The sequence below is a fragment of the Alexandromys fortis genome, unplaced genomic scaffold (assembly GCF_014885135.2).
Source record: "Alexandromys fortis isolate MF-2015 unplaced genomic scaffold, M_Fortis_MF-2015_v1.1 scaffold_108, whole genome shotgun sequence".
Lineage (NCBI taxonomy): Eukaryota > Metazoa > Chordata > Mammalia > Rodentia > Cricetidae > Alexandromys > Alexandromys fortis.
In genome coordinates this window covers 5,147,232-5,170,608 of record NW_026067994.1, presented here as the reverse complement: position 1 = coordinate 5,170,608, position 23,377 = coordinate 5,147,232, and the positions used below count along the sequence as shown (strand labels likewise).

The window sequence follows — 23,377 nt, the reverse complement described above, 5'->3', positions numbered from 1 at the left end:
GTCTCACATGGGAAGTCTTCAAAGTCTGGCATATCAAGTTGAGGCAGGACCAAACCCCTCCTTACTGTATCATGGCTGAGCAAGGTATCCATCCATAAAGAATGGGCTCCAAAAAGCCAGTTCATGCACTAGGGATAAATCCTGATCCAATGCCAGTGGCCCCACAGACTGGCCAAGCCACAGAGCTGTCACCGATAGTCAGAGAGCCTAGTTAGTTACTATTCAGGTTCCCCAGCTGTCAGTCCAGAGTCAGTCAGGTCCCACTAGCTCAGGGTTTGTCTCGTGGGTTTTATTATTATCTCGACCCCTCTGCTCAAATAATCCCTCCTCCCTCTCTTCGACTGGACTCAGTCCAGGGCTTATCTGTGGACCTCTGCATCTGAGGAAGCCCTATTTAAACATTAGTAACAACAGCAGTTATTACTTAACTTTATTCCTGGGACTCTGTGTGTCTACATGAATGCAAGAAATGCATAGGAAAGACCCTGGGCTTTCTGAGCCATCGGTCTGAGCTCCAGGATCCAAGCAGAATTTTCAGAATCTAGCACCTCTTTCTCACACAGTAGAATTTCTTGTTTCTGCTGATAGAATCCATATAGAAATCAAGTTAGTTTATTGGTACTCTTAGGACCCAACCAGGTCAGCCTTTCCTGTATAGTGCTGGGAAATTTGAGATCACTGAGAAAGTCGACCAAACAAAACTTGATTTTAAAAGGTAAAAACACAAGTTTATTTAGAGCAACATCACGGCAATAGCCGCTTTTGCCAACCTGGGACCTGCTGCAAAAGGGGAAGACAGACAGGGGCTGGAGATTTTAAAGGCACAAACCACAATTCTCTCAACCCCAGGGATTTTCTGCTATGTGAGACATTGGCCTTTTTCCCCTTCTGAGCAAGTAGCAGTTAAGCAAGATAATACAAGCAGACTGAGAATCTGGTTGATATTGTTGAATAGCAATTATAAAATAAAGGGGGAGGGAAACTATTTGGGGGAATAGGTCAAGTGGCTCTAAGATCAGTGTCTTCTTTAGATTGCTTACAGTCAACTTTTGACAAGGCTGACCTTATATAGAGTCATGGTCTAGGCATACTGTAGTCACGTCACCAAGCCTTGGGCTAAGAATAAGGTCCTCATGACTCCTAGGTTTTTTCTTTTTCACACGGCACCTTAGCTTGAAATGAAAATACTTTTTAAGTATTATAATAGCACCAAATGTCTTCCATTTCTTTCTTTGTTGTATTTACATACTTCTGTAGTATGGTCATTGAGAAACTCTACTTTCATTTACCAAGCCTGTCAAGAGCCTTAGCCCTCCACTGTTTTAGTGAAGTATCTGGAACCACACCAAACTAAGCCTAAAGCAACAATTTTAATGGCCTAAGCTGTACATGGTCACTCTGACTTCACATCTTTCCCACCACTGAAGCAGATACCTTATATACAATCAAAGCAGTCATATGCATGTATGAAAACTCATGATTGTAGAAGGAATGGCGGGCTGCGTTCCCACCCAGCTCCTGCATGGCTAGCTTTACACCGGAAATAACAACACACAAATTGGATTCATTTAAACATTGCCTGGCCCATTAGTTCTAGCCTCTTATTGGCTAATTCTCACATCTTGATTAACTCATTTCTAATAATCTGTTTAGCACCATGAGGTGATGGCTTACCGGGAAAGATCCTAACCTGCATCCATCTCAGAGAGGGGAGCTATGGCATCTGCCTCACTGCCTTCTTCCTCCCAGCATTCTGTTCTGTGTTCCCTGCCTACCTATGTTCTCATCTATCAGGCCAAGCAGTTTTCTTTATTAATTAACCAATGAAAGAAACAGATAGATAGAAGATACTTCTACATCATATGATTAAAAACTATTATTCTATATAATTACTTTATACCAATTACAAAGTAAAAGATACCTAAAATAATCAACCTACAGGCACAATAGACTTACATTCAAGAATAGAGTTATCATTCCAGTTCATGATTGTTTAGCGCTAATGGCACTAGTATTGAAAGACAGTGCATATCGCCACAGAAGTACCAGACAGAACCAAGCCACTTACTTTCTAACCTGCTAGGGTAATGAAAGAGAAACACATAGAATTGCCACTGACTTCATTCAGAAGGTATCTCCAATGACCTAAAGACCTCCCCTTGGGCTCACATTCTAAATTGTCTGCCATCTACCACTAACATGCTGGCCACCAATCCCTTACCATATGGACATTTGGAGACATTTCTTATATCTGTTTTGTAGATCACTCACTTTCCATCTAAGTCAAACTGTCTTTATTATCTAATTTCCCAATCTCTGCTCTTTGTCATGGAGCAAGAAATGTGGATTAATAATCTTCATTTTCCCAACAGGCTCTTCTGAAGAGAGGAATTGTAGAGTTCCTCTTGACCTCAGATAATGACAATGGGATTGGGACTGGCTCTGTCGAAGGAGGTACTGGCTTACAGCCGCTTTAGAGGAAAACCAAGGTTCTTAGGCAGCCAATAGAAATTGTAGACATGTATCAAAGAGAACTGATCCTCTTTCCCATGTCTATTGTGATGGATCCCAGAGATTTGATATGATACAAAATGAGGTTCAATATCAAAGTCCAGCGTTCAAATACCACATGTGTCATTTTTAATTTATTTTTTCCCCTTTGAGCATAGCATTGATGGAACTCTTCATTCTGAATCTATCTTTTTTTAAAAAAACAATAATTGCACAGGTAAGATCTAGGCTGGTGCAGGACATGGATCAGGGTCCTACTCGTCCCCCTAGCTAGCATGGACAGTCACATAGGGAACTCTTGGATGGGTGTAAACAAGCACACCTCAGCCAAAGTTCCAGTCCTGATATCACATAGTCCTAGACTCAGCGTAGATACTTAGCAGATCTAAAGAATTTATTAGAATCATGAAGTGATACTATTATGGGAAAATGCCAAGTGCATGTGAATGGGTCTAGGGACAATACTGAGGTCATCTCTAGTGCAGAGTGACAGGTATTGTGGACTGTTTCCTTCTTCCTTTATGTAGATCTGCTCTTATTACCATACCCTGGAAAGAGCAGTGTCTGGGATCCAAAGCCTTCATTCAGCTCCTAGGTGTTGCTGTGTTAGCTGGCCTTGCCTGGGTCCACCTGTATGTTCAAAGTGTGGTTAAATTTAACTGTCTTCATCAACAAAGACAGTGTTCCTCCGCGTGTGGTGTGGCAATAGCTAGGACAGGACAGTTCTTTGTGCTTTGCAAAGTAGGTAACAAACACTGTCCTGTCACCCTGTGTACTCACCCCTTGTCACAATGTTTCAGAGGCACCTCTCTCTCTCTCTACAGCATTGGCCACTCTCAACATGGCAGCCTTTGAGAAGGATTCTTTTCTTAAGCTTCAACAAATGCAGGTGAGATTTTTAAGCAGCACTGGGTTCTATCTATCTTCTGATAGATTTTGCTATCTTTGCCAATGACGATAGGGAAGGCAGGAGTTGTGACAGGGCTATGACTGGATCACCCAGAGAGGGTGGTAAATAATAAAAATAGACACACTGGTCAGCCATTTTTTTCTGTGAATGATTTGTATGACTAGTGTTTTTCTGGCTTAGCATAACTGGAGATGAGAATTGACTGTAAGTTCATTAACATCTTGCTGTTTTGTTCTTCTCATTCAATCCTCTGACCTGGTACTATGTTAAAGGAGAGTGTCTTGTCTCAAAATAGAATGTTTCCTATCCGGACTGAGTACTTGGTTAATTTTCCAAGGGGAAAATATATCTGCCTATACTTCAAGTGATAGAAGTGATTCCATATATGAGAACTGTGCTGTGGCTTCAACACTGACTAGAGATGGATTTAGAGAATTAAAATGTTGTATGAGCGGTGGGACTGCATCCTGCCTCCCTGGTTCTGGGCCTCCTGCAGGAGCAGTGGGCTGCTTCCCACCACCCAGCTGCCCGCACGGCTAGTTTTATCCGAAATAATTACATGGAAACTGTATTCTTTTAAACACTGCCTGGCCCATTAGTTCCGGTCTCTTATTGGCTAGCTCTTACATATTGATCTAACCCATTTTTAATAATCTGTGTAGCCCACGAGGTGGCTTACCAGGGAAGATCTTAACCTGCGTCTGTCTGGAATGGGAGAATCATGGCGACTCCTACTGACTCGGCTTCTTTCTCCGAGCATTCTGTTCTGTTTACTCCGCCTACCTAATTTTCTGTTCTATTAAAGGGCCAAGGCAGTTTCTTTATTTAACCAATGAAATCAACACAAAACAGAAGACTCCCACATCATTAAAATACAATAACACCAAAACCAAACCAAATCAAACACACACACAAAACCAATTCATTATTTTCTGCTTTTTGCCAAGAAGCAGAATAAGATCTTTCACTACTTTTAGAAGCCTCAGTTCGGCTTCTTTCTCAGAATCCTTATTAAGCAGGAACATAAAAGCCTATACGTGAAAAGTTTTATCCCATTTACCTAACTTCTGACAAAATGATTCCAATTAAGAAATGATACGACAATTTAGGGATCCTTTAGGTAGAGGTCAGTCACAAGAATATAGCACACAAACTGGCTGACTCCATATTTTGATAATATGCCACTCTTTCTCAGTCAGAGACCCAGAACAGTAATTTGCCCACTTAGTGAATATGTAGCTCCTGGTACTAAAACTGCAACACACATCCTAGGAAAGAAGTTATAAGAAGAAAAAAAAGAAACAAAAAGAACTCAACCAAACACATGAATATTCTTCCTAGAAATACATTTTCTTGAAACTTGCTGCGTCCTGGCTTTCATCTTAAATTAACATTGCATATCCAAAACTTCTGGAACCTCTATCCAAACCTCATAGAGAGGAAATGCCAGCTCAGGACAGCTCAGGTCAGCTTGTGTCCGCACCTATGAAAGAGTTATCTGAGTATGGTCAGACAGTGGTTTAAGCCTCAAACCTGGAAATACAGAGCCCCAGTGTGGTTGTACCTAGGCTGAAACTCATCAACAGGTAAGGCAAGATACAGCCAAGTGAATGAAGTTCTCTAAAAATATCAAATGAGTATTTTCAAGCAATATGTAACTGGGAGGTAGGTAAAATTCCCAGCACCATGAGGTCACTCCCACCCATCTATGATACAGTCTGATGCCCTCTTCTCCCGTGCTGGTGTTTATTCACATAGAGCACAGCATGCAGAAAGTAAGTTAATCTTGAAAACTAAAAATTATAAGTGTGAGAGAGAATTTGAATCGAAATAGGAACACATCTGCATTGGGGAAAAGGTGGGAAACGTTGCAACTGCTCTCTCCCATGGCACCTTTGTTCTACTTTATTTTCCTGTATTACACTTAGCATTTGATTTGCTTTCTTTCTAGAATGATAAACCCATTATGGTTATGGAATACTGGACTGGCTGGTATGACACATGGGGGGACAGACACAAAGTTAAAAGTGCAACTGGTGAGTGAATCATAGTTTTTGGCTCTGATCAGGAAGGTCCTGTGCCATGGGTCATTCGCACAGCTCTCGGTTTATGGACATGCCTGCACAGGCTCAAATATCCATTTAATCTTTGCTAATTGCTAGCACCATTCATGTTCTGAAGATGACCTTGTGTGTACAAATTTTATTATATTTATCCTACGGTAATCATACAGTTGAGTTAAACCGGCAGATTGGTGGAAATGAAGACACTACTGCACAGCCCGTATTTCAGGCTGTTCACTGCAGCAAGACAGGTGCAGTGAGAGCAGAGGCAGGAAATTCTCTCTTCATTCAGAGAACGAGGACGTGAACGAGTCTCTAAGAGCCCGGCATTCCATAAAAGGTTCTGGACCATTTGATTGATGTCTTACTCGTCTCTAGGCAAGATGGCTCTGCAGCATCGTCAAGGAAGTGGTAGTGATTGCAAGGGGCCCCCAAGCAGTGGGAGATGGGACCAGATATCCTGGAGCCAATGAGTGGGACTGTAACCCCAGCGCTTCAGCAGTAGCTTTGCGACCCGAGGCAGAGTTCTTTCACTTCTAGGTCAAAATGTGTGTCGCCCCCACTTTGGGAATTATTTAACCTAGGTGCCCATCAGAGGATGAATGGATCAAAAGAATGTGGTAAATCCACACATTGGAGCATTATTCAGTCATAAAGAAGGGAATCCTGCCCTCTGCAGCAGCAGGGATGGAACTGGTTTTCTCTGCATTAGTGAGGTTACCCAGGCAAAGCAGGGAAATGAAAAGAAATGTTGGTCTCAAGAAAACTGGTGTGGAATAGTAGTTACTAGAGACTGAAATGGTGTGGAGAGAGGAAAGGAGGAAGCTGAGTTTGGGACTCCAGAATGCAGCCAGAAAGGAGACAATAGGTCTGGCTTAGTGAGGCAACTATTTGTTAAAACAGTCTGTGAGGAATTTACAATGACCAAAGAAGATGGCTATAAAAGACAAGGTATAAAACCATTAGTGATAAATGATACAGGCACATGTCTTCTTGTGGTTTAATTAATGTGCTTTGTAGACATGTATTAAGTCACCCATAAAGGCATACAAAGACTACATCTCAATCAAATAAGATGTAAAAGTTCTTTTATCAGAAGCAGAGAATGGGAGAAAGAGAATCTAGGATTTGGGGGAATATTTAACGCTGCCATTCAGAGTAATGCCTGGCAATTCCCATTACCTTATCAAAAGTGGGTTACCACGAAGCTATTTTATTATTCCTATACGAAAACCTCATTTGTACTGAAAGGGAAAAATTACCTAAGTGTTGGTGTAATTGGAGAGTGCTCATTCATATCCCAGGTGCCCAGACACAAATAATAACACCAAAACTACATTAATTACAACAGTGTTTGGTCGATGGCTAAGGCATATTTCAGCTAGCCTTTTAACCTTAAATAAACCATTTATATTATTATATTTATCACCATGAGACCACGCAACAGACATGTGATCACTTGTGCCTAGAGCATGGTGTCATGATATTCTTGGAACGGTGTGCAAATTAAATCCTTCTTTTGATTGGTAGCAAAGCAGAATCCAGGAGAGAGAGAGAGAGAGAGAGAGAGAGAGAGAGAGAGAGAGAGAGAGAGAGAGAGAGAGAGACCCATCTGTGGTCTTGTAAATACACAGGGAGGAGCACAGACAGAGTCAAGGCCAAAGCTAAACTGCCATCTTCCAGCTTCTTCTGGCAGCCAGATTAAACAGGAACTCACTGTTAAACGTGAGTGCAAAATGGATATTTTTGTGGCAAAAATTATAAATAGTCATAGCCATAGTACAGTGATATGATGCTTTCCACTCAACACCTCCAGAGACAGTATGGGAAGGAAGGAATTACATCATGGTAGTTATGTACAAATAATTATAAAATTTAGATATTTATGAGACAAGATTTTGATCACTTAATACATGAAGTTTGGATAGAATTTGTATCAAACGTATGGTGCAGCGAGAAGAAAATTTTTAAAAACAGTGCTGCAAGCACCAGGACTCATTCTTCAAGAGTGGTTCTGGATGGTTCCACCCACTTGTTGGTAAGAAAGACGAAAGGACTGGCTATGGTGGATGGAGCTGGAGATGATATTTCTTCACCTACAGTCTCTGTCTCCCCTGTTTTCACCCCCAACAGAAATCCAACTTACTGCGTCTAGATTTCTCAGATCTGGAATCTCCTTCAACATGTATATGTTCCATGGTGGAACCAACTTTGGTTTTATCAATGGAGCCCAGAATATCTACCAGCACCGAGGTGTTGTGACTAGCTATGGCAAGTGATGATCGTGGGGGGGTCTCTTCTCTGGGATGGGTGGTCCTAGAATCTTAGGGAGGAGACTCCACAGTCATGTTCTTGTATCATTAGATTTCAGCAGGCAGTCTGTGCTGAGCAAAAAGGCTTTTGTCTGTGCCCCTTTATTCTTTGACATTTATTGCTGCCCAGAGAGCTGCCATTCTAGCAGCTAGGAATCCTGGCACTCAATGCTCTGTTTCATTTGTGTGCACTGACCCCATTGTTATCAGAACTAGCTAGGTAGGGAAAGGATGCCAGGTAGAAGAGACAAGAGTGTCTGTGAGAAAGTCAAAGAGCAGGGTGAGCCCCGTGTTTGCAGATAGGATTTGGGGATTGTTTCCAGGCTGATAGTTCACACCTACATCTCAGCCTGTTACAGAATGTGATAGAGACAGAGGCTGTGTGTTCTATCTATCTTAACTTGGAGGGATCTGGGCTGTCACGTGTCCCCATGCAGAAGCAGGGACTGCTGTGGAGGACTGTGTGGCCCAAACAGGGTGCTCTGTGTTGTAGACTATGATGCCGTGCTGACCGAGGCTGGAGATTACACAGAAAAGTATTTCAAGCTGCGGAAACTTTTTGCTTCTGCTTCAGGTACTTAGCACCTTAGTGGGGGATGCCACTCTCATGGGCTGTCCATAGCTGTGGAGGAGCGAGAAAAGGGAGGAGTCTTTTTTAGGGGATAGAAGCTTGTGAGCTCTTGAGAGGCAGGACAATGTTACATCACATATCAGGTTTCCCTCTGAAAAGCCAGATGGGCTGTGTGAGCCTTCTAAACCTTTCACTTTCTTTCCTGACATGAAAATGATGAAATTGGATTCTTATGTGATGATGTAGGCCAAAGAATTTCCCATTTGCAAAGCTTTAGTATTATGTGTTATGTAATAGCTGCATATGCAGAAAGAAAATATATTATATTTACTTTAATTAAATGCATCCAATTATGTGTCCAGTGAGAGTTAGAAAAGAGCTAAAAATGCATTGCAAAAGATGTAACACACAGCTTTCTACTAGTCCTCTGTCTCTATGTCACTAGGAACAGGAGGTACACATGTTATTAGGTACATGTGTCCACCAGGAAGTAATATTAACTAGATATGTGTCCCTACCAGACCTCAAAATGCAAAATGGCACCAGTTATCTCCCTTAGAGAAGCCTGTGCTAGTATAAAATTCATTTTTTCCTTTATCTCTGGATACAGAGTTTGTCATGAGAATATTTAAAGAAAGAAATGTTCATTTTAGTCATTTAGCCCTGCAATCCATTCTCATTACAGCAGGTTCCCTGCCTCGGTTGCCTCCACTTATTCCCAAGACTTTATACTCTTTTGTGGTTCTATTATTCTACTTGCCTTTTTTTGAAATCCTACCATACTTAAATAAGGTGAGAACTGCTTGGGCACTGGAGTGCCAGGGGTGGAGGGTGGGGCCAGGGAGAAATAAGGGAGCAGGATGTGTGTCTCAGAGGAGATATTCCATCAAGGAACTTTTCTAAGGTAGAGTTTGAAAATTACTGCATGGCATTGTATCTGAACCTGGAATTATTGGCCAGGAGCCAATTGTTTCTATGGAGAAGATGATAAAGAACTTACTTGCAGAATTAAGGAGAAAACGGGCATAGCAGGATATGGCGCTCATGGAAGATCCTACCTCCAGCCTGAAGGACTCACTTGGTGAATGTTATCATAGGATCCACAGATGGAAATCTCTTAGCTATGAATCCATGAAAACAATCTTCTTTATTATTCATTAGTTAGCCTGTATTTTCTGTAATTATATGTGTTTTCCCTCCTGCTAAATGAGAAGCCTGTCTTATCTGTAGAACCCAAACTCTGTAATTTATATTGGCTTCACCTCATCTGATGCTATTTTAGACAAGATCACTGATCAGTAAATGCTCTGTATAAATCAATGTTTACTGAGTTGAAAATTTATCTCTCATCTTCAGTTATTTTGCAATAAATTTATTTATTCTGCTGATTATTTTTTATGATTATAGTGGTTATGCAGTCAATACAATGCCCTGTTACTCCAAATTTCTTGGTCAGTAAATGTGTTATCATAGAAGCATTGTTATAGCATCTATTACACAACTGTTTTTATTCAAAAAATCTTTGAGGACCATTGTGTGGTCCAACAAATACTGACAGGAGTGTTAAGAGAAGGATCATAACTTTTTTTCATTTGTCTTCTGTTTCTACCCTGTTTTTATCCTAGCCTGTCATGTTATACTCTCCAGATACCATGGAGAATCTTCCAATAAACAACGGCAGTGGTCAGCCCTTTGGACTGGTCCTCTATGAGACTTCCATCTGCTCTGGCGGCCAGCTCTATGCTCATGTTCGTGATTCAGCACAGGTAGGCAGCAACAGGTATCTCTGGTGGCATGTGTCCCTCCTCTGCCTCTGAAGAGTCTATCACAGATTCTTCTTCATCATATGCTAATATTTATTCCCCCAATATGATGAAATCATAGGAAACTTACAGCCAAACAAAATACACTTTTACAGTTTGTTTTACTCTAACTCATAGTCTGCTGGGGAGTCCTGCTCAGCTTCCAGTCACCTGAGCACTAAAGTCAGTACCTGTCTTGCTCTTCCTTCTGACCACCTTCTAACTAAAGCTCTGTCCTGCAGGCAGGCCTATGAACCTGTCTGATGCCGGCTCTTCTTCCGTAGGTGTTCTTGAATGACACAAGGATAGGATATCTGGATGAGGATACTTTTGACCTGACTATTCCTCAAATTCAGGTCAGCAATCTGCAGTTCAAGTGATATCTTGACTGCCCCTTTAAGGACGCCTGGTTCTGGAGCTTGTCTGCTACCTCTTTCCTTTGGGCTTCTCACAAAGGCTGTAGCAGGAAGGTGAATACTGTAATCTTAAAGCATCTTCAAAGCTTTGGGGGTCGAGGTACCTATAGGATAAATTATTTAGCAAGATTAGAAGTTCTTTTTTGGTCCCATTCAACCCCCAGCTCCTGTTTGGATCACTTATCAAAGCAGAACGAAAGATTTTTTTTTCTGCCTGTCCCAACAGAAACAGCAATAAAGAAAGAGTAGATGAGCCCAGTAGGGTGCATGTGTGTAGGCAGGTGGGGTGGGAGGTGGAGACAGAGAGATGTACTGGAAAAAGAAATGTGTTCTAGAATATGAGCTCTAGGCAGATACTTTGTTTCCACTAACTTGTTTGCCTAAGCAGGATTGTCAGCTTCTGAGGATCCTCGTTGAGAACCAAGGCAGGGTCCATTTTTCATGGAATATTCAATATGAATGGAAAGGTAGGCTTTTGTGCTGAGATATACGTGTATCTTCTCTTCATTTACCTAAAGCTTATAGCTGTGGCTGTTCTCGGGGATGGAAAGACAGAAATGATTCCCTGAGAAGTGGGCTACTTCAGCCCTAAGAGCGACGATGTTACTTCGTGCCCCCTCCTTTGCTTTGCCCTTTCTTGTTACCCACGGTGGGAAGGAAGAGCAATTATGTTGGATGCTGTCCCATATTAGATCAGGATATAAAAGATAGTATTCTTTTATCAAAAATCCCTATACTAAGTAGGAGATGCTTTTAGTAGTGTGGAAGCATACAACAAGAAAATTTAAGGGACAATAGGTCAGCGCAGTATTTATTCTCTTGGCTGTATTTCTTGACAGATATCATCTATACTCTTTATTTCTCTGTCTCAAACACTGATTAATATCCAGTCCCTGTTGCCAGTCTCTATTCTGCCTTCTGTCCACAGGATTAGATGCTGATGTTAGCATCAATGACACTTTGCTGAGAAATTTCACCATCTATTCTCTGGACTTGAAGATGAGTTTCTTCAAGAGGTAGGTTGCTCCCTACCCCCAATGCATCCTGAGGATCTGAGAGGTCATTAATTCTTCCTGTGCTGACATAAAGCTCAAGATTCAGACACGTAGAGTGGAAGACTCCAGTTCTCAGATGCTCCACTTCAGCACTAGAACCAAATAGGCATTCTTATTGCTGCTTCAGTACTTTCAGTTAAACACGGAGATAAAATCCTGGCCTCTGTGGGAGAAGGCTGGGTCAGTATTGTGAGGAGAGCTGTGAAGAGTGCTCCTTAGCTGCCTCTTTTGATCCTTCCTGCAGGCTCCTGTCTGCCACCTGGAGGCTTGCTCCAGAAAATTATCTAGGTCCTGCCTTCTATAGGGGGACCTTGAAGGCTGGTTTTTCTCCCAAGGATACCTTCTTGGACCTTTCAGTAAGTAAGCTTCCTCTTCTTTGAAGTTCCAAATATGTCTTTTTTTGAGATATATTTTATTTTAAAAATTAATGTCTGTATGTGTGTTTGTATGTATGTATACATGAATGTGTGTGGTCCTTCCTGGAGGCCAGGAGAGGGCATCAGATCCCCTGGTGTTGGAGATATAAGCAGTTTTGAGCTGCTTGACATAGGTGCTGGTAACTGAATTCAGGTCTTCTGCAAGAGCAGTCTGTGTTCTTAGCCACTCAGGCATTTCTTGAGTCCCACACACAGCATTTTGAAAACTCTAGGACAATGCAGGAGAGGTGGCAGAACGAATGTCCGAGCATGAATGACTCCACAGAAGCACGGTTCTGGATGCAGCAGAGCAGAGACATAAACTTGCAGGGCTGTGACAGCATGTGTAAGACCTGTGCACACCTAAGCAAGAGCAAATCCCAGAATTGAGAGCTGGGCATAAAGGTCCACCACTAGCTCAGGAGCTATTGGCAATTCTTAGAAGCTGGGAGTTGTTCATGGTTCTACCATGATCCAGTGGTAGGTAGACACAGCCAAGATTTGGGAAGCACAAACTGACCTTGAGAGGGGGAAAAACAGCTCAAAGTCTAGTAGGAATAGAGGCAGTGGGGGAGGGGGGTTGCAGGAGAAAGTTTGAATATGGTCAAAATATATATAAAATTCTCAGAGAATATATACATATATATATATATATATGTATAAAAGTAAAGCAAATAAAACCCAAGCAAGGCCATGATATACTTGGAAGAATATTTATTCCTTACTTCCAATAAAACTGTATGATCTTCTTCAATCATCCTAACTTATTGCTATTTATAAGGTATATGAAAATACAATATAAAATCAAACAGTTATAAAGAACATCTACAGAACAAATGGTAGACTCTCCTTCAAACTTATCATATTCCACTTATCTGTATTTGCCCAAAGTACACATTTATATTTAAATGTGCTTCAATATTCAACAATAAAATTTTTCCTTGGTTAGTCTACTAGAAGTTTGTGAATTTTGTCTTTTCAAAAAAAGCAAATGATAGTTTTAGTGATACTTTATATTGTTTTTTTTTTAGAAAATCTCCATTTTATCTTTTGTCTACTTTTGTTATTTCTTTCCCACTGACTTGAATTTGTGGCAATAAGCCTGGCTTTCCCTTCTTGTGCTGGGAATATAGACATGAGCTGCCACTCCTGACCAGTTATGTAAATCAGGATTGAGTCTCTCTCCTCTCTTCCTTCTATATATTTACTGTATATGGGTCTCCTGCATTTTAATTGCTTTTCTGGTTTTAGTTGTCATGGTTTTGCTTTCAGATGTCGAACTCAATTATCCCTTTCTCGGGACTGCTGGAATCCCCCAGTTTCCTGTTGTCTTGGGGAGGATTTACTTCTCTTTCATTTCTGAGGGACTTGTGTTCTAGGCATCTTATTCTCTTTCTGGACTTTGTACATGCCAGCTCATTCGCTGCTGCCTGTAAGTTTTCTTCTGAGAAAGGCACAGATTCCCTTCTGTGCAGCTGATGCTTTTCTCTTTGAATGCTGAATTTTCTTTCAAGTTTTGTTGGCTTCAGAGAAAACCTGTTTAGTAGAATGTAATTGAGGTTCTTTGAACTTCTTGAGTGTCTGGGTCTTTTCCAATATTGGGGGAATTTTTACTATTATTTTACCAAGTATGTTTCTATGCTACCTCTCCTCTTCATTCCTGCTGTGATGTTTATTATGTGAACATTTGTTTGCCTACTGAAATTTCATAATTGTCATAGGCTGCCTCCTCCTTCCTTTTTCTCCTTCCCCATCCCCTTTTTTCCTCCTCCTTTTTTCTTCCTTACTGCCATAATACACACAGTGTTGAATTTCAGAAGCCCTTCTGTTTGATCTGATCTGTTGTTGAGGCTTCCAACTGTATTTCTTATTTACATTTTTAACTTTGTTGTAACTAACGACGTTTTTCTGTTTTTCTTTTCTTAAAAATAACATTTATCTTTGCAACTTATGTCATAAGTAGATATGTCTTTAAATGCTGTAATAAAACAAAACAAAGAAGCAAATTATTATATGAGTTCCCAGGTCCCAGTCCCTCTGGCCTTGGTGAGCTCTCAATAGATCAGTTCCACTGTCACAGTGGGTGGGTGCACCCCTCATGGTCCTGACTTCCTTGCTCATGTTCTTCCTCCTTCTGCTCCTCATTTTCTCAGTCTGGTGCTCCAATGTGGGTCTCTGTCTCTATCTCGATCCATTGCCAGATGAAGGTTCTAAGGTGATATGCAAGATATTCATTAGTATGGCTATAGGCTAGGGTCATTTCAGGTTCCCTCTCCTCAGTTGCCCAAGGTACTAACTGGGGACATATCCCTGGACATCTGTGAGCCCCTCTAGAGTCAAGTCTCTTGCCAACCCTAAGATGGCTCCCTTAATTAGGACATATATTTCTCTGCTCCCATAGCCACCCTTCCTTTATCCCAACCATCCCATTCCCCAAGCTCCCCCATCCTCCTTTTCTCATTTCCCCTTAGCCGCATGCCACCTCACCCCCAAGTTCCCAGTTTTTGCCCAGCAATCTTGTCTACTTCCCATATCCAGGCAGATGACTATATGTTTTTCTTTGGGTTCACCTTCTTATTTAGCTTCTCTAGGATCACAAATTATATGCTCAATGTCCTTTATTTATAGCTAAGGCTTACTTTATAACAACAACAACAAAATAATAATAATAATAATAAATAGTAAAGCAATCCCAGATTCTTTTATTCAGCACACCTAAGTGGTCATGGCTCCCTTTTAGCGTATCTTTGTATGGCTGGCAAAAGTGGCAAATTTGTTAGTAGCTAAATAAAACAAGTGTCCATAAGGGGCATAAATCTTTTTGAGAAAAGGAAGTTCAGCGTGCCTATAGAACGTTTTTCCATCTTTTTTAAAATTTACTTATTTACATTTTAACAAACCATCTTTTCTCATTTTCACATACCAATCTCAGTTTCCACTCCTTCTCCCCCTCCCTCTCTATCAACCTTCCCGCAAACCAATCCTCATCCACTCTTCAGAGAGAGTAAGGCTTCCCATGGGGAGGCAACGAAGTCTAGTACATTACTTTGAGGAAGGATCAAGGTCCTTCCCACTATGTCCAGGCTGAGCAAGGTATCCCTCCAAAGTGAATGAGTTTCATAAAGCCAGTTAAAGCAGTAGGGATAAATCCTGGTCTAACTGACAATGGCACCACACTCTGTCCCAACCATACAACTGTTAGCCACATTCAGAGGGCCTAGTTCATCCTATGCTGGTTCCCCAGTTGTCAGATGGGAGCCAATGAGCTCCCACTAGCTCAGGAGCTCAGGTGAGCTGTTTCAATAGATATCTCCATCATGTTTCTGACCCCTTTGCTCATATTATTGCTCCTCCCTCTCTTCAATTAGACTTTGGAAGCTCAGATCTGTGCTTCACTGTGAATCTCCACATCGGCTTCTGTCAGTCACTGGATGAAGGTTCTATGATGACAATTAATGTAGTCATCAATCTGATTAGAGGGAAGGCCAGTTCAGGCACCCTCTTCACTATTACTTAGGGTCTTAGCTGGAGTCATCCTTGTGTGTCTTCCATATTAATGACATAAGTTGATTATGCCCAGAAGTGTTCTTCTTAAAATTTAACCACGTGTCCCATGACCTTGAAGTCTTGCCTAGGAACATGCCCACCATCCTTCCTTATTGAGTTATGACTTTAATAAACTGAGCACACTCATTAGCATACATCTTAAACTGAGGTTCCTCATGAATGTGTTGCTTTCTTTCAAAATGCTTTACTATACAAATATGTACAGGCTTCCTAACTGAAATTGCCAGAACAACTCTGACAATGTTATTTACTGTGTTACTTTGGGGAATATTTCTAAAAGCCAGGATGAGTGTCTTCTTATCTTTAAAAATAACTTTAGAAAAAGTGGGAATGGCAACAGAAGAGACAGTTGTGATAGAATGAATCTGTTATTGCTGAACCAGAATATGGTCTGAAGTGATTTGGCTGTTGAACACTAGTTTGACAAGGAATTTATCCTTCTCTATTGAACAGAAATGGCCCAGGCCATATTGTTAGGTACTTTCTTTAGAGTTTTAAATCATGTGTTCATGATCCCCCACCAGGGAAAAAATGTTTTGTCAGATGTATGCCAGAATTCACTTTCCTGGTTCCATGGCAAATACTCAGAGGGCTTTATTATTTCTCAAGAACAATGTTTGTTAGCTGGGCCAGAGTTTACTTTCTTGATATGGAAAATGATTAGAATTATCATCAGATGCCTCTAGAGAGAAGTTTGACAATCTATCTATCTATCTATCTATCTATCTATCTATCTATCTATCTATCTAGCAGTCATGGGTATAAACAAACCTCCACCAAAAAAAAAATCTTGTCTCTAGCACATTGGTTCTGTGCTCTCTTTACTTTGGTATAATAAATCCAGGGGCCTATGCTTGCATGAATATGCAGTAAGGTTGTCATAGTTTGAATAAGAATGGGCCCCATGGGCTCATATATTTGAACGCTTCATAATAATGGAGTAGCACTATTTGGAAAGGTTTAGGAAGTGTAGTCTTGTTAGTGGAGCATGTCACTAGGGGTCAGCTTTGAGCTTTCAAAACCCATACTAGGTTCAGCTTTCTCTCTCTTTCTCAACACCTCCCCCCCTCCCCGCAGTATTGATCAGGATGTAGCTCTCAAAGACTTCTCCAGCACTGCCATCCACGCCTGTCACCCATCTTCCCACCTTGATGACGCTGGACTAAGCCTCTGATAAGTCTTAATCATATTTCTATTCTGTGAAATGACAGCATGCCCACAGCAAGTCTTATAACAGAAAGCATTTAATTGGGGCTGGCTTACAGTTTCAGAAAAATAATTCATTATTGTTACATTACAGGAGAGCATGGCTACACACATAGGCAAACAGGTTGCTTGAGAAGTAGTTGAGACTCCTACTTCTAGACCCACAGACATCAGGGAGAAAGATTCCTGATTTGGTGAGGGTCTTTGAAACCTGAAAACCTATCCCCAGTGACCTACTTCCTTCAACAAGGCCACACTTCCTAACCCATCTCAAATAGTGCCACTCCCTAATGACTAAGCATTCAAATATGGGAGCCTATGTGGTCCATTCTTATTCCACCCACCACACTACTCTTAAGTGGATCCCAATTTCCAGGTTTTGAAATGCTTATTCTTCTGATTAATAAGAGTACAATCTTATCCCTAAATGAAAATACACATTTAAGCCTGTATACTTAACAAGGGTGGGCAATCCTTACCCTAGATAGGTTGTGTGATTTACTGGCAGTTCCATTGCTACATCCACAGGTATGTTGGAGCTAGTACTTCCCAGGATGGTGGTACTAGAGCATTTCACAGAGGTGAATTGAGCTTCTTTTGTAGCAGCCCTGATGTGAGTCAAGACAATGGGTAAAAGTAGCTTTCTGGTGAAGCTGTCTGGGATGACCTTAAGTGAGACTGGCCCCTTAAGGTTTGCCAGAGGAATAGAGTGCCCATACGCCATTGTCCATCGTGTTCTAACATCTCAGAAATCCCACTGGATGTTCTCTCCTGGCAGCATGCCTGTGTCTTCTCCTGCTCTTCCCAGTGAGAGGACAGTTCTTAGTTGACTTAGTTATTCTTTTGGCACCTGCATGGCTTTCTTCTAAAGTGATAAATGTTGAAAGGGCAGATACATGGACAGAAAAATTGGCATCACACAGGCAGGCCACGTGTGCTCTGATGGAGACACATGAGCCAAATCAGCAACTTGGAAAATCTGCTTTATTCTATGCATCTGAGTTGAGAAGGTGGTGTTATTGTATATAGCTGGAGACAGACCTGGGTGTGGTGGTTTGAATGAGGATGGCCCCTCTTGACTCATGGTTAGTGGAAGTGGTGAGGAAAGATGAGAACATGAGGTCTTGTTCGGGGAGGTGTGTCACTGAGGATGGACTTTGATGTTTCATAAACTAACAGCAGGCTCAGGCTCCCTCTCTATGTTCTACTGCTTCAGCGCCATCGCTGCCTGCTGTCTGCTCCCAGCCATGTTATTTGAGGACTAAGCTCCTGAAAATGCATGCAATCTTGAAACTGTATGCAGGCTCTTACTTAAATGCTTTTTTGTGGTGCACGCCATTAATCTCAGCACTCAGGAGGCAGAGATAGGTGGACCTCTGTGAGTTCAAGGCCAGCCTGATCTACAGAGCTAGTTCCCGGACAGCTAAAGTGGTTACACAGAGAAAAACCTGTCTAGAAAAATGAACAAACAAACAAACATGGTGTGTTCATAGCAATAGACCAGGAACTGGGAAAATGAGTGTGTGGTACAGGGCTGCCCAAAGAGACAGGCTTAGCTAATCTAGGTAGGGATTCTGTGTGAGAGAAGGATTTCAGGTTGCAGCAATCTGGAAGATGTGGTTTATAGTTTCTGCACAATTTGATCAATCACTCAGAAACATTAATCCTTGGACCAGACAAAGGCTTTGCCAATTCCCTGAGCCTAATCTGGGGAAGGCTTTGTCTACACAGATGAGAAATGTCTGAAAGGCTACTGTTTTGTTTTGAAATGTCTTCCTCAGAGTAGGAAGGAATGGTTTAGATAGAGGCAGAGAGGGGACAAAAGAAAGGCAAAGAATCTGGACAAGACCACACACTTCAATTTAATGCCAGCTGGAGTTTTCTTTTTCTGTTTCTGAGTCTTCCCTTCTGTGCCCTCTGCAGTACATGACTGCAATCTCTTCTGAGTCCTTTACTGCCTGAAGCAACCTGTGGATCCTCTTTCTATGTTAGATTTCTTTTCCATCTGTGTTTGGAAGACTTCTCTCTTTCTAGATTATACCATGAGCATGAAAACCAAAAAGGCATATCTGGAATCTACAAAATAAAGCTAATGATCTTCTCTGTTTTCTACATCTGAGTCAGGATTAAATTCTCAGACTTTTGCATCAAAGACTTTTGTCTTGTGTCAAAGGCTTTTTGGCTTCAGTAGCCCCATGGGATAAGACTGTTGTGTACCCAGCTTGCCACCATAGATCGGCTCCATCTGCATATTATATTTTTTTCCTCACTTCAGTAGAGCTCAGTTTGTATTTTTCTTTTTCTTTCTGCTTGATCTATCTGGTTATTAGCTCTGAGCAGTCATATAGTAGAAGATCTTGTGAAAGAGATAACAGAATGACTGGAATAAGGTTTTTTTTAATATAATTTTTTTATTGAAAAAAAATTTCCGCCTCCTCCCCGCCTCCCATTTCCCTCCTTCTCTCCCCCACTCCTCTCCCCCTCCCTCTCCAGTCTGAGGGGCAGTCAGGGTTCCCTGCCCTGTGGAAAGTCCAAAGTCCTCCCCGCTCCGTCCTGGTCTAGGAAGGTGAACATCCAAACTGGCTAGGCTCCCACAAAGCCAGAACATGAAGTAGGATCAAAACCCAGTGCCATTGTCCTTGGCTTGTCAGCAGCCCTCATTGTCCGCCATATTCAGAGAGTCCGGTTTTATCCCATGCTTTTTCAGTCGCAATCCAGCTGGCCTTGGTGAGCTCTCAATAGATCAGCCCCACTGTCTCCGTGGGTGGATGCACCCCTCGTGGTCCTGACTTCTTTGCTCATATTTTCCCTCCTTCTGCTCCTCCTTGGGACATTGGGAGCTCCGTCTGGTGCTCCAGTGTGGGTCTCTGTCCCTATCTCCATCCATGTCCAGATGAAGGTTCTTTGTAAGTAACTTGGAATAACAAGATTTTAAAGTAAAATAGGGGGCTGGTGGTGAGTTTGTTGATCAAGGGTGGCACTGTAATCATTATTCCCTTATTAGAGACCTAGTGTGGGGTTCAGACTGCCATGGCTGTCTTGTAATAGTCTTTTGTTGTCTTTTATTAAACAGTGAAGGTTTAGCAACTGACCTTAAGCATGATTACCAACCCCAAGGAGGCGTCTGATTGTTGGATGGCCACCACCTTTCGTGAGGGGACCACGGCCTGTATAAACACCAGCAGCAAGCCTTAGGCTTTTTTAAATAATATTTTAAAATTATTATACAATTACATAATTTCCCCCTTCCCTTTCTTCCTTCCGGCTCCTCTCATATACTCTCCTTATTTTCTCTCAAGTTCATGGCCTCTCTTTCTTTAATTATTGAATCTACATATTTATATATTCCATAAATATATACATTAAAAAGTTCAGTACCTATAACGTTAGCTATATGTATATGATCTCAGGGATGACCACTTAGTATTTTTATGTGCATTTAAATTAAATACCTATATATGTCTGGTATATTCAATACAATAACATGCATTATTGACCTTGGGTTTTAAAAGCTTTGATTATTGTGTTTATCCCCATTTAAATAAACCAGTCTTTAGTTTGTTCAGCTGTTTTATGGAGGTTTTACAGTGAAGACAAAATTGGAATCATAGAGAATTTTGTTCCTAAGGGTGACTGTGTCACTCCGCTGATAGCTTATTAAGGCTCTGGTGAACGAACAATTTCAAAGAGTACATTCTTTGATAGCCTTTTCTTTTCCGTTTGTGAGCTAAGAAAGGCTCTATTTAGGTTCTCAGCAGCTCCCTGAGCAAGATTTCTCCAGTGGAAATGTCATCAAGAGGTCTCCTTGTCTCTTTTTTTTTTTGTCCTAAATATTCTTCCTGTAACTATGTGCTGTATTGCCAGTAGATTAGAAAAGATTATATTCGGCCTGGAGAGATGGCTTAGCAGTTAAGAGCACTGGCTGCTCTTTCAGAGGCTCTGGGTTCGGTTCTTAGCACCCAGTTCTTAGCTCACAACTTTCTATCTCCAGTACCAGGGGGTCTGATGCCTTCTTCTGAACTCACCTAGAACAAGGCATTCGAATACACAAATGTACATTGAGGCAGAATACTCATATCTTTACAAATAAAATGAAGAAACATTAAAATATAATTAAAAATAGGTAGCTTTCCTCACTCTCAGCAGTACTGTTCGTCATTCACCTTGTTCTTATTTGGGAAATAAAAATCCCTGTTTTTAAAATGCAGCACACACAAGGTTCATCAGCAGACAGCAGCATCTCCAGGGAAGGCTGGCTCCACTGTCTTCTTGCTTATTCTCAGACAGTGGGAAGAAGCTCTAGATGTTTCCAAGTTGTTTCCTACTCGGTACCCTGAACTCCTTCATCTTGCTCTCAGGCCACAGTGTCTTAGGTTTCACTCTCTGTCCCTATGTCCCAAACCCCCATTTCTTACAGAACTGGCATTATGGGTTCGTGTTCATCAATGGACGCAATCTCGGAAGATATCAGGACATTGGGCCTCAGAGGACACTGTACCTACCTGGCCCCTGGCTTCAGCCGAAAGACAACGAGGTGAGTTACCCAGCCTTGCCTAAAGGTGTCATCAACTTTTAGATGGGCCTTTGGTCTCAGTTTCAGTGTCTTCTTCATCTTGTGCAGACCAGGCCTGACTGTTCTCACCACCGGTTTTCTTCCCTCCCAGATCATCATGTTTGAGATGATAGAGAAGGGTTTTTACATCCGAACTACAAACAAACCCCAGCTGCAAGGCTAGGACAACACAAGTCTTGGATTGTTGGAGTTATCCCAGAATGTTTCCTCAGGATTTTGATCACTGCTAAGAATATCAAACATCAAGTTGCCTGCAGAAAAAATACAACACTAACCTTAATACCCAGAGAACTTATTACTTATCTTACACTATTCATTTACATCCTGTTTTTAGGCTATAGTCTTGAAAATCTTTAATAAATGAATTTATCTAGCTAAATGCTTACTCCTTAATAAGTTCTTATTCTCTGTCCAGATAAGTTTTTAGGAAGGAACAAAATAAAAAACAAGTTTAACTTCTGCTTCCTCATGCTCATTTGGGAGGAAAAGAATTATCTCTAATTTAGGAAAGAAGAAGCAAGCTGGCCTTCCACTGGAGAATGGTCTTTGTGGTGTGTGTGTGTGTGTGTGTGTGTATGTATGTGTGTGTGTGTTGGAGGAGGCAATATAGGTCACTGATCAGTGTATTTAGACATTTCCCTGTCTTGTTTGTCTTCAAGATGATCTCTTGGGTCACATCCAATCAAAGGTCAAATAGACATTTGCTTTGGTTCTGACATATGTGGTGGCAAAACCTGGCACTGAGACCACTAAAGTTTATTACTTCGTGGTTATTTGGATGTAGTGGAAGCTTTTACTGTCAATGAAAAAGTAGTAGTGAGATTAGCATATATCCATTAAGAATCCAACCAATCCCAAATCACACCATTTGAAGTCAAACATATTCTCTCATATAAAGAATGTTCTGGCCCAAGCTCCAGTCACTAACTTTACATGATCTTACCTCGATTATTATAGTATTATATATATAATATGTAATAACGTATTATTATATATAGGGATTCAAGCAACGTAATAGGTAGTCAAGTCAGATGTTCAAAAGAGGAAAAAAACCACTCCCATACTTTTTGCTTGGTTTCCGTAAACATGGAAATACAGGAGGATGACACTGATCAAAGAGTCTTTTCTTTAACAAGATTTCTAAGAGTGAACGTGTGTGGAGCTGTAGTTGCAGGAGGCTTTGAGCCACCCAGTATGAGTTCCAGAACTGCAATTCTGGTCTTCTGCAAGAGCAGTGCCCACTTTTACGGGCTGAGCCCTCTCTAGTCCCCAGGTCTTTTAAAGTAAGAAGCAGATTGTGGGTGACCAGGAAGCACAAGCAGCTGCTAGCTCTCCAAGAAGCCAGCATCTTAGGTTTGACATCCTTTGTAAAAGCGCTGGGAGAGTCGCCCAGGCGATGGAGATGGACACAATTCACAATAACTGGACTCTCACATGTGTAATCAAATCTCAGCTCGCAAGAGATTGTTTCTTTGATTTTATCATTTACTGGTCACATTTTTCCTATCAAATACAACACTTTTTTTCTTCAAAAGTTTCCCCTCCAAAGTATAAGTTGTATGAAAAAAAACTTATAAATACATTTTTTCACTGGGCAGTTTAAAATACACAATCCCCATGTTACAAGTCCATTTGCATACTGATGAAACCCCATTGAGGTTTGGATAATCTGATACACTATATCAAATCAGGGCACAGGGGAAACAAAAACACTTCATTCTGTTACATAAGAGATTCAGCTCTTCAGCCTAGAGACAATCAGTCACATTGTCCCTCTTCAGCACCAGTGTGGTTCTACATGTGAACATGCTCCCTCCTGTAAAGTCATGTTCCGTTAGCATTCCAAGCCAGAATTCAAACTTCAAACCCAGCCAGCAAAGCCAAATAGGTAAACAGATGTTGATCTTCTCAAGACCTTAATCCCAATAGCTATGAAACTGATTAGTGGCCTGACTCCAAACACCAGAAGGTGATA

General features: G+C 41.3%; 1 protein-coding gene across 5 annotated transcripts in view; it reads left to right on the top strand.

The window, feature by feature from the left end:
* Positions 1–21,831, top strand: part of Glb1l3 (galactosidase beta 1 like 3) — a 32,393-nt gene extending 10,562 nt beyond the window's left edge. For 2 of the 5 annotated variants that reach the window (XM_050160073.1, XM_050160070.1), the window contains 13 exons: positions 2,373–2,454; positions 3,336–3,400; positions 5,373–5,457; positions 7,618–7,755; positions 8,290–8,370; positions 9,053–9,159; positions 9,993–10,133; positions 10,454–10,525; positions 10,974–11,052; positions 11,514–11,601; positions 11,885–11,996; positions 21,247–21,363; positions 21,494–21,831. In XM_050160073.1, the coding sequence (XP_050016030.1) occupies positions 2,373–2,454; positions 3,336–3,400; positions 5,373–5,457; positions 7,618–7,755; positions 8,290–8,370; positions 9,053–9,159; positions 9,993–10,133; positions 10,454–10,525; positions 10,974–11,052; positions 11,514–11,601; positions 11,885–11,996; positions 21,247–21,363; positions 21,494–21,565 (1,239 nt within the window). In that variant the 3' untranslated portion in view covers positions 21,566–21,831. The remainder of the gene's footprint in view (positions 1–2,372; positions 2,455–3,335; positions 3,401–5,372; positions 5,458–7,617; positions 7,756–8,289; positions 8,371–9,052; positions 9,160–9,992; positions 10,134–10,453; positions 10,526–10,973; positions 11,053–11,513; positions 11,602–11,884; positions 11,997–21,246; positions 21,364–21,493) is intronic. The other 3 variants (XM_050160071.1, XM_050160072.1, XM_050160074.1) reach the window with 3 other exon arrangements.
* The last annotated feature ends 1,546 nt before the right edge of the window (positions 21,832–23,377 follow it).